The sequence below is a fragment of the Dipodomys spectabilis genome, unplaced genomic scaffold (assembly GCF_019054845.1).
Source record: "Dipodomys spectabilis isolate Male_0828 unplaced genomic scaffold, ASM1905484v1 ptg000321l, whole genome shotgun sequence".
NCBI lineage: Eukaryota > Metazoa > Chordata > Mammalia > Rodentia > Heteromyidae > Dipodomys > Dipodomys spectabilis.
The window spans coordinates 79513-91092 of NW_024870998.1; the positions used below are offsets into that span (position 1 = coordinate 79513).

The 11580-nt window shown below is 59.0% G+C and overlaps 1 protein-coding gene across 1 annotated transcript; it reads right to left on the reverse strand.

Annotated features, from left to right (window-relative positions):
• Positions 1 to 2384: 2384 nt before the first annotated feature.
• On the reverse strand, positions 2385 to 2900 carry Twist2 (twist family bHLH transcription factor 2). The gene has a single exon (XM_042702358.1). The coding sequence runs from the start codon at positions 2898 to 2900 to the stop codon at positions 2418 to 2420; it is 483 nt and encodes a 160-aa protein (XP_042558292.1). The 3' UTR covers positions 2385 to 2417.
• Positions 2901 to 11580: the final 8680 nt, after the last annotated feature.

Sequence of the window (11580 nt, forward strand, 5' to 3'; positions counted from 1 at the left end):
AAAGCAAGTCTTGGCGTGGGGGGGGGGGCAGGAAAGGTCGAAGCGTGTTGGGTGGCCAGGGGTTCATTCACGCACTTTCTCCAAAAGAATGAACAACAAGTTCTCAGCAAGAAAAAAGCCATCGAGTCTGTTGCATGTGGCGAGCGGCTGAACTCTGGGTACTCAGCAGAAGTTAGAGACAAGATTGTCTTTAACCAAGAAGCCAAGAATACGGGATGAATCCCCAAGAAGTAGGGTGGTCTTTGCCCGCCTGGGAGGGAGGTGACCCCAGCCCTGCCCTGAAAGCTCACACCTCTCCCTGCATATTGAGGACTGTCCGCGGTTGCCACTCCATCAGACTTCACACACACACCTGACTTCTAGTCCAAATCGTTTCTTTAACAAACATGCCAAAGAAGACCAGGCCAGACCCCACAATCTCCAGCATTTCTCTTCATAGCAATCGGCAACGGGTTTGCCGTGTGTTCATGTAGTAAAAAAGGTCTCACGCTACAGACTGGGGAAGTGCACACAATGTGCCGACACCACAGTGCGATTTTAGTTGATGATGCGTCTTAGAAATAGGACAAAGAAAAAATAAATTCCACTTAGCAGCATTTCCAGAAAATTTAATGAATTAAGGTTGCACTGATGATCAAAGATGGATGGGTTAAAAACAAAGAGAACCAAAAGATGATTGCCTAGCTCCACTGATAAACAAAGACAGCCAAGTGGCGAATTGTTACTGATCAACAGTATCCCACTTCCCCTCCATCTACCTACTCAGACACTGGCCTATCTGAAGAAGCTATTATATTCAATGATCTAAAAATAAATAATCCCTCACACAGAGCATTTGCTCTCCAACAAAATGCATTATCTAATATTTTAAAGACCTTTTGTCCCAACAAGTTCTTATTTCATTCATTTAATTACAGGTATTGGATTTTGTTTTTATAAAATAGTTTATTGTGACTCTTTAAGTCTTTAGGAGTGTAATAATTTTAAGATGAATATTCAATGTTCTAGTAAATTCTTGCATCTGGGTGACAATATCTGCTAGTATTTGTTTTTGACAATTATCTGGCGTGCAGGCTTAACGATAATTCTGTTGATATGTTCCTTAAACAAAGCTGTGTGGATGTGTGTTTAAAAGATGACATTTCTCATCTGTCTGCTCTTATTTCAAACCATGGGAGATATAAAGGGAGAGAAAAGTAACTAATGGAAGGTCATAATTCAGGCAGTGAAAAACAGAATTAATGTATTACCCCGCTGTGGCAATCAGACCTCAGCCAACCCAAACTTTCTGTCCTGGGGAAATACGTGGTGGAGACACTTCCCATCTGGTTGTGACACTTACGGAAGATTCCCACCATGTCTCCCACGTTTAGAACAATGTTTTTAAACTATAAAGTGGTGGTTATCTAAGGCATTTGTTTCATAAAGGAACTTTTCAGAGACCCAGGAAGAAAACGGTTTGTGAAAGACATAAAACCCACCTGTGCCAGATAAAACCTGTCCGTGCTGGAAGCAGTAACTTTTGCAGATAGGACAAAACCACATTCAGAAGAAACGGAGAGGAGGGCGCAGGGCCTGGGCTGCTTCTGAATTCCCTCTGCGCCGAGCAGACTTTTAGTTTTAAAAATGCACGGAAAACTAAAACATGCCAGATAGGATATACACACACACACACCCCAAATAAACGTGAAAATTAGGGAACGAAAGAGGCCCTGTGTGGTGGGGAAGGCCGGCTGCGCCCTCGGAAGGTGTGTCCTCCCGGTGTCCGGGTCTCCGCGCGGCCGGGCCGGCGCGCCTCGCCGCGTCCCCTGCCGCAGACGGTCCGCGAGCAGAGTCCCCGCGGCGGGCGCGGGCTCCGGGCTCCGGTCTCCCGGGCTCCCGGCTCGGGCTGGTACACCCAGGCGGCCGGCGACAGGCCCACTCCACCTGCCTGGCCGTGCCTGCCTGGCGCCCGGCGCCCCAGAGCAGGCTGGGCTCGGGCCGTGCGGCCCCTCCGGCCTCGACGCCGCCGGCGCAGCGCCGCGCGGGGCCCCTCGCCCCCAGGTGATCGCAGCCGGCCCCGAGCTCCGCACCTCCGCTCCGGCCTGGGCGCCGCCGACGCCGCGGCCCCCGAGGCGCGGGCCGGGGTCTCCCTCCCTCCGAGCCGGCAGGGCGAGGCGGGGGATCCCGCACCGCCCGTGCCAGGCCGGGGGGCGCCGAGGCGACCCCTTCCCCGGCTCGCGCCCCGCCCCCAGGCACGGGCGCACCGTTCGCCCTGGGAGTGTGTGGGGCCCCGGCGGGCGCGGGTCCCCGGCGGGCACCCCTGTCCCGCGCCCCACGCCCCGCGCCCTGCGCCCCTGCGCCCCGCGCCCCTGCGCCCCTGCGCGGCACCTACCCTGGCGCGCCGGCCGGCGGGGTCCCGAGGCGGTGGCGCGGCGCTAGTGCGAGGCGGACATGGACCACGCGCCCTCCATGCGCCACACGGAGAAGGCGTAGCTGAGGCGCTCGTGGGCCACGTAGCTGCAGCTGGTCATCTTACTGTCCATCTCGTCGCTCTGCAGCACCTGGTAGAGGAAGTCTATGTACCTGGCGGCCAGCTTGAGCGTCTGGATCTTGCTGAGCTTGTCGGAGGGCAGCGTGGGGATGATCTTGCGCAGCGCGGCGAAGGCCTCGTTCAGGGACTGCGTGCGCTGGCGCTCGCGCACGTTGGCCAGGATGCGCTGGCTCTGCAGCTCCTCGAACGACTGCGCGCTCGGGCTGCCCTTCTTGCCGCGCTTGCCGGGCGTCGGGCTGCCATCTTCGCTCGACTTCTTGCTGTAGCGCCGCTTCCGGCCGAAGCGCTTGGGCTGCCGCTCCAGCTCCTCCTCGCTGGTGCCCAGGCTGTCCACGGGGGACACCGGCGAGCTGGAGCCCTCCTCCATGGCGCCCGCCCGGCGCGCGTGGGGCCGGGGCCGCCGGGCCGCCGGGCGCGCGCCGCGGGCCGAGCCCTCCGCCGCCGAGCGCACGCCCGTGGTGCTCGAGGCCGGCGGGCGCACGAGCGGGGTCCCCGCCGGAGGAAGTTCTCCGGACTTGCCTGCAAACTCCGGCCGGGCTGGGCCGCTAAATAGCTGTCAGGAAGGAGGGCGGCGCGCTGATTGGCCGCGGCGGCCGGGGGCCGGGCCGGCGGCGGCGCCCGCGCCTGCGCCCCCCCTCCCGCCCCCGGGCGGCGCTTTCAGTTTTGCCTCCGCGGCCGGCCCGGGGCCCGGGGGCGGCTCGGCGGCCGGGACCCCGCTCGCGCCGGCCGCCGAGCCGCCCGAGGCCGGCCCGGGGGTCCCGGCCAGGCGCCGGGGGCGCGCTTCCCTCCCCCACCCGGGCGAGGACGCGGCCGGGCGCCGACGCCCCGACGCCCGCCGACGCCCCAGCACAGCAGCCCGGACCCCAGGATGGCGGAGACGCCGCCGGCTCCGGCCAGGCCCGGCCCATTCCTGGGGACCCCGGCCCGGTCCGCCTCTCCCCCAGCCCTCCCGTGCGGCCGCCAGCCTGGCCAGACGCGCCGGCCGCCCTCCGCCTCCTGCGCCTGCCCGCCACGGCCCGGGTCCCGGCCAGGGCGGCTCCAGGGCGCCCGCCGCCTCCCGGTGGACACAGTGGAGGCCGCGCGGCGCTGCCCCCCGCCCCGCGCTGCCCCCCGCCCCGCGCTGCCCCCCGCCCCGCGCTGCCCCCCGCCCCGCGCTGCCCCCCGCCCCGCGCTGCCCCCCGCCCCGCGCTGACCCTGCGCTGCCCCTCCCACTGCCCCCATCCCGCGCTGCCCCCGCCCTGCGCTGCCCCCCACCCCACGCTGCTCCTGTGCTGCCCCCCGCGCTGCCCTCCGCTCCGTGCTGCCCCCCCAGCCCTGCACTGCCCCCATTCCGCGCTGCCCCTCACTCTGCGCTGTCCCCACTCTGCGCTGCTCCCACTCCGTGCTGCCCCCACTCCGCGCTGCTCCCACTCCGCGCTGCTCCCACTCCGCGCTGCCCCCACTCCGCGCTGCTCCCACTCCGCGCTGTCCCCTGCGCTGCCCTTCACTCCGCGCTGCTCCCCACGCTGCTCCCAGCCCCGTGTCCCCCCCCACTCCACACTGTCCCCCACGCTGCCCTCCCCCCGCCATGCACTGCCCCCCCACCGGTGCTTCCCCTGGCCCAGCGCTGCCCCCCGGCCCTGCGTGGGGAGATGGGCCCTGTCTGTGCCGCACGCGGCCTGACCTGGGTGGGCTGCGCTGTGGACCCCCGTCTCGGGTCATCTGGGGCTGGGCTAGGCGCGTTTGACCTGCTTAGGATCCCTTTGTTCGCCGGGCCGGGCCTGGAGGTGGTTTACAGCTTCCATGCCTTTGCACCTACTTCAGGTGACCCGGCTCCATGAGGCCCAGGCCCCAGCCGGGTGGGCAGGCCCGAGAGCTGTGACCAGGGCCAGGGCCTTTTTACCGAAGCTGGACTCTGAGGAGGAGTACTCAGCCTCAGCGGCTCTGGGGCCCTGCCTGGGCTGCAGTGCTCAGGCCTTCACGTCCTCCCCCTCTGAGGGGAGCCTGGGCTGGGGCTCGGGCAAGGGTCAGCTCCCCCAGGAGTTCATTTAGAAGCCCCTTCTGTGGTGAGCGGCCTGCCGCGGCAATGTCCTGCTGTTTGTGGTTTCTTGGAGAGCCCTGGGCCTCACAATCCGGTGACCAAAGGCTCGTCTGTCCCAGCGGCCTCACTGCCTCTCCACCTGAGTCTGGGGAGTCCTACCGGGCCGGCAGCACTCCCAAACAGCTCTCCTGGTCTTTTTTCCTTCCTTGTCCCTTTTTTTTCAAATCGAAACAGAGCAACTGGGTCCGAAGATGACGTGTGCTGGGGACCTGGCCTTCTCTGGGCCCAGCCTGCTCCACACCATCGCCTGCCTGCCTGGGCCAGGCAGAGCTGCTGCTCCTCAGGATGGAGACCCTAGGTCCCGCACCCTCCCTCCTGGCTTAAATAGAGCCCAACAGGCTCTTCCGCTCCCCAGAGAGGCCTTGCGATTGTACACCCTCTTTTCTCCATCCCCCTGCCTCATGGTGCCCCTCCATCGCTCTGTCTCTCTGTATCCCTGGATTCTCTCTGTCTGTCTCTCTCTCTCCCCTCCTTTCCCTCTCCTCTTTCCTTCCTTCCCTCGCACACTATATGGGAACTCAAACTTTACTTGGGAAAGAAAACAGCCCAGCAGAGAAGCCTGACAGGTCCTGAGCAGCCCAGAGGGGCTGTGGAAGGTACGGAGACCCAGCACCATTCAGAGTGTCTGTGGTTGCCGGCAGCAGGAGGGCAGGGGCGATGGCAGCCAGCCTTCTCCTCACTGATTTTCAGTTTGGAAGAACTGGAATTCCAATGAAAAAGTCATCAGTTCAGGCAAAAATACTCAAGTTATTGACGTAGTTTGAGTATTTTTCTTTTAAAAACCAAATCAGTAATAAGGCTAATAAAACTGATGTATTAATAACCTGAGCAACAAAATGTATTTGTGTGTGAACACCTATTTAAGGACCACCCAGGCTCACCCAGACTTAGATGAAATATCAGGCAATAGAATTCACAGGAGCAAAGACAGCTCTTGGTATATTTATTCATTATTGAGTATGGAAACTCATGTGAATGTTTCTTTTCATATATGTAAAAAAGTGTGCTTTGTCTTGTGGAACTTTGTTTATAAAGGAAAAGGGCTTGCCATCCATCCTGAAGGGTCTACAAAGGGCTGTGTCCCTGTGTTCCTTCTGGGAGAGACGGGGGGGGGGGGGGGGGGGTCCTGTATTCACTGTGAACGCAGGGCTGTCAGTCTGGTGTTCATCTTGTATGTAGAATGTGACACTGCTGGAATTGTCACCCAGGACAGTGTTCACTACTGGGATACCTGTACACAGGCCCTGGGCTTCAGCGGGATGCTATCAAGTGTGCTTTAAAGACCTGAGGTGGTTTTGTTATTATTTTTATCCTTAAGTAGTTGTACAAAGGGGTTTCAATTCAACGTGTTCATTTGTAAATACAACTGCATCCTGATTGGTATCACCTCCCCTTCCTCTCCTCCGTCCCTCCCCACCCCACCCCACCCCACCCCATTCCCTCCCTCTCCTCCGTCCCTCCCCACCCCACCCCACCCCACCCCATTCCCTCCCTCTTCTCCATCTCTCCCCACCCCACGCCACACCACCGGTCCCTTCTTTTACCTGGCTCAGTTTTCATGTATGTAGGTTGAATAGCATGACTGAGTTCGTCCACCCTTCCTCTCTTTATTAATCTGAAACATTTTTAACCATCCCCGAAGAGCTGTACAAGATAATACATTTACCAATTCAAAGCTGTTGTCGCTACCTCTTACAGAGCTGTCAGCCTTGATTTTGAAGTTCTTGATGGAGCCGAGAGACAGAGATGGGGCATTTTTTAAAGGCTTTCTGCGATGTGCTCACTGATGAGTCCGTGTGTTGTTTCACAAGGGTTTACGGGGACAGAACCAGTAGAAGATGAGACCCCATTGGCGACATTTGCCATGGCCACCGTGACTGCTGTTTGCAAGTCTGCTCTCTGCACTCCAGGTGGAGGAATCCTTCACCGCCCAGCATTCCACCAACCCGTGCCCAGCACCGGAGCTCTGCGGCCTTCGCTGAGAGGCATTTTGTCTTCAATAGAGGGGATGGTGCGGGTAGCCTGTTGATTGAAGAACCTCCAATCCCAGAGCTGGGCTTGGGGGAAGGCTGTGACATAGCTGTGGCTTGTAGAGGTGTTTGACATCGCTTTGCTGAGTGTTATGAGTGGGAAAACATCCAACCTGCTCTTGGACCATATATTTTTTTTTTTTTTGGGGTCCGGTCGTGGGGCCTGAACTCTGGGCCTGGGCGCTGTCCCTCAGCTCTTCAGCTCAAGGCTAGCACTCTACCACTTGAGCCACAGCGCCACTTCCGGCTTTTTTCTTTTTGCTTATGTGGTGGTGAGGAATAGAACCCAGGGCCTCAGGCATGCAAGGCAAGCGCTCTACCACTGAGCCACCTTCCCAGCCTCTTGGACCATATTTTAATTGCTTTATTTTTAATTTTTTTTGTACCAGTTCTGGAGCTTGAACTCAGAGCCTGAGAATGCTATCCCTGAGAAGTTTTGCTCAATGCTGGCGCTCTACCACACACCTACTTGTGGCTTTTGATGTCTAACTGAAGATAAGGGTCTCACAGACTTTCCTGCCAGGGCTGGCTTTGAACGCCATCCTCAGATCTCAGCCTCCCGAGTAGTCAGGATTCCAGGCACGAGGATTGCCACCCTGCAGTTTTTAACGATGCTTTTTTGTTCTCCTCACACCAATGTTTTTGGCCATGGAGGGGCTTCCCAGGGACACAGCGCCGGGCGGTGACAGGACCTGAAAAGGCAGCTCACTCCAAAACCGGGGCTTATGAATGAAAATGTTCCTCAAATCCCATAATAAACAATTTATCCCCAGTCAGGGATCTACCCAAGAGCCCAAGAGCCAATCGTCCACCCTGCTTCCAGAACCGAAGGGTGCTGGGAACAGGGTAGAGTTGTACTTACAGAGAGATCGGACTTACGCCCTGGGCACGTGGAATGTTCAGGCTGGACGGCCTTCTGAAATTTCACCTGGAAAGTTTGACCCTTGAAAAGTCACTCTGTGGGCCTGTGACATGATCTGGTAGGGAGGGATCTGTCATTGAACCTTGGACATTGCCAGCACTTGGTATTTAATAGCCTCGCTCGCCAGTGTGCGTGGAGAGAGGGGCCACCCTCCTCTCCACCCTCCTGCCTCTCCACCTGACCCACAGCACGTGGGAAGCTCAAAATGACCTTTCTTGTCTCTGGGAAGCCCTGGTCTGTGAGATGCATTCCTACATGCATGGACAAGAGCAGTGAACATTCTCTGCATGTCCTTGGCCATCCAGGGTGGAGAAGTTTGGTTTTCTGGTGGTCAGTGTCCAGGCACTAGCTGACTGGAGACCTGGCTTGGACACATTTCCTGGAGGAGCACAGGACTCCATCCTAGGAAATCTGGACTCTCCATTTTCCTTGTGCCCAGGGAAGCCTCCCCTACTCCACTGTGGATCGAAGGGCTCTGTCTGAGAGTCTCGGAGCTTTAGCTTCACGAAGGATTCCACGGTGTCCTCTAATGAGCTGCTCCCTGCTGAAGCTGCGGGCGTGGAAGCCTGGACCCCAGCTCCTCTCGTGGCACTGACTGGCATACTTGTCACCAGGATCCCAGTGTGGGATTCACAGGGAGTGGCCACAGGCACACATCTGTACACACCTTGAATGCCCAAGCAGAGTGGTTCTGCAGCAAACTCACATTCTTTTCACTTGGAGTTTCAAGCAAATTTTAATTAAACAGAACAATGGCTGCCAGGGCCTGTGGCTCATGCCCTCCGAGCTCCTGAGAAGGCTGAGATCTGAGAATTGTGGCCCAAAGTCAGCTGTGGCAGAAATGACTGTGAGACTCCTATCTCTAATAAACCACGAAAAGCCAGAAGCGGAGCTGTGGCCAGTCGTAGAGCGCCAGTGTTGAGCAAAAAAAGCTAAGAGACAGTGCCCAGGCCCTGAGCCCAAGCCGCCATACCAGCACAGAGAGAGGGGTGGGGAGGAAGGGAAGAGGGCGGACCACACCAGATATAATGGAAAGGGAGAACGGACTGAAATGGGGCCGGGAAAGCGTGGTCAGACAGCGTGGGGGACAGGGAGACACATCAAAGATGGCCGAGCCCACGGATTCACAGAGTGCATCGAGTGAAAACGCAATGGTGGTTTTCGGGTGCTGAGAGCTGGAGAACAGAGGGGAGGCGCGGCGCGCACCAGGCTGTGTCCTCCGTGGCTCCGTGTGGTGTAGAACTGTGAGAAAATGGTCCTCTGTCTGGAAGCATTCCTGAGGGGAGGGGAGGGAGCGGTGGGGGTCACAGCACCCTCCCCCATCCCGAGATCTCTGGTGCAAGAGTGGACGCAATGTGGGGACCCACTGCACCCCTGCTCTCTGGCGCTGCAGGACTCATCCACCAGGATCGTAAGGCCGCCCGTTCTGGCCACCGCCATGCCGTGGCCACACTGGCCTCCTGGCCTGGGACTCTGACCTGGAGCCTTCTGTGCCCCAAGGAGCCCCAAGGCTGCTTTCCTCCATCTTTCCTCACCCAACAGCTCTGCAGGCATGGCTGGCTCTGGGCGACCTGCCCTCTGTCACCCGCCCGGCAGTGGGGCTCCCGGCCCCCGTGCTGGCCGGTGGGTCCCGCAGCGCCCCCACTCTGGCCAGTGGGTCCCGCAGCGCCCCGTGCTGGCCGGTGGGTCCCGCAGCGCCCCCACGCTTGCCAGTGGGTCCCGCAGCGCCCCCACGCTTGCCAGTGGGTCCCGCAGCGCCCCGCGCTGGCCGGTGGGTCCCGCAGCGCCCCATGCTGGCCGGTGGGTCCCGCAGCGCCCCGTTGGCCGGTGGGACCCGCAGCGCCCCCCCCCCCACCCCCCCCCCCCCCCCCGCTCTGGCCGGTGGGTCCCGCAGCGCACCCCGCGCTGGCCGGTGGGTCCTGCAGCGCACCCCGCGCTGGCCGGTGGGTCCCGCAGCGCCCCGCGCTGGCCGGTGGGTCCCGCAGCGCCCCGTTGGCCGGTGGGACCTGCAGCGCCCCACGGCAGCCTCTCCAGAGGCCCAGCGAGAGCCTTTCTTGTAGCGGGTTCGGGACTCCAACCACGGCCCCAGACAGCCACCCAGTGCTTTCCAGACTTGCTTAAGTTGTGTTGACCGGGGCCCAGCCCAGACTCTGACACTGGGCATGGACACGTCACGTGGTAGCTGTGCGTGTGCGCTGTGTGCTGGGATTCGCCATGGTCACTCATGGACACTTGTGGACGGCCAGCCGGGGAAGAGGTCTTGGGTGGAGGCAGCCATGCGCTCACTGTTGGCCTGAGCTCTCTGTGTGCCTGGCCACGGCTGTGGTTTGAACACAGTTTGCCCCCACTCACACCCACGCTCACTTCCACGCTCACAGCCACACTCACATCCACACTCAGTTCCACGCTCACTTCCACGCTCACAGCCACACTCACATTCACACTCAGTCCCACGCCCACATCCACGCCCACATCCGCGCTCACATCCACGCTCACTTCCACGCTCACATCCACACTCACATTCACACTCACTTCCACGCTCACATCCACACTCACATCCACACTCAGTTCCACGCCCACATCCACGCTCACATCCACGCTCACTTCCACGCTCACTTCCACGCTCACTTCCACGCTCACATCCACGCTCACATCCACGCTCACTTCCACGCTGACATTCACACTCACATTCACACTCAGTCCCACGCCCACATCCACACCCACATCCACGCTCACATCCACGCTCACATTCACACTCACATCCACGCTCACTTCCACGCTCACATCCACGCTCACATCCACACTCAGTTCCATGCCCACATCCACACTCACATCCACGCTCACTTCCACGCTCACATCTTCGCTCACTTCCACACTCACATCCACACTCACATTCACACTCCCATGCCCACATCCACACTCACTTCCACACTCACATCCACGCTCACATCCACGCTCACTTCCACACTCACATTCACGCTCACTTCCACGCTCACTTCCACACTCCCACACTCACATCCACACTCACATCCACACTCACATCCACACTCACATCCACACTCACTTCCACGCTCACATCCACATAACATCCACGCTCACATCCACACTCACATCCACACTCACTTCCATGCTCACTTCCACACTCACATTCACACTCACTTCCACGCTCACTTCCACACTCCTACACTCATATCCACACTCACATCCATGTTCACATCCATGTTCACATCCACGCTCACATCCACGCTCACTTCCACGCTCACATCCACGCTCACATCCACACATCCACACTCGCTTCCACGCTCACATCCACGCTCACTTCCACGCTCACATCCACACTCACTTCCACGCTCACTTCCACGCTCACATCCACACTCACTTCTACGCTCACATCCACGCTCACTTCCACGCTCACATCCACACTCACTTCCACCCTCACATCCACGCTCACATCCACACTCACATCCACACTCACTTCCACGCTCACATCCACGCTCACTTCCACGCTCACATCCACACTCACTTCCACCCTCACTTCCACGCTCACATCCACACTCACATCCACACTCAGTTCCACACTCAGTTCCACACTCACATCCACGCCCACATCCACGCTCACTTCCAAGCTCACTTCCACACACATCCTCACTCACATCCACACTCACTTCCACGCTCACATCCACACTCACATCCACACTCACTTCCACGCTCACTTCCACACTCACATCCACACTCACATCCACACTCACATCCACACTCACTTCCATGCTCACTTCCACACTCACATTCACACTCACTTCCACGCTCACTTCCACACTCCCACACTCACATCCACACTCACATCCACGCTCACATCCACGCTCACTTCCACGCTCACATCCACGCTCACATCCACACTCACATCCACACTCACTTCCACACTCACATTCACACTCACTTCCACGCTCACTTCCACACTCCCACACTCACATCCACACTCACATCCACACTCACATCCACGCTCACATCCACACTC

Bases quoted from the DNA above. Each gene is read 5' to 3' on its own strand.
- Twist2 (XM_042702358.1), bottom strand. From the start codon at position 2,900: ATGGAGGAGGGCTCCAGCTCGCCGGTGTCCCCCGTGGACAGCCTGGGC.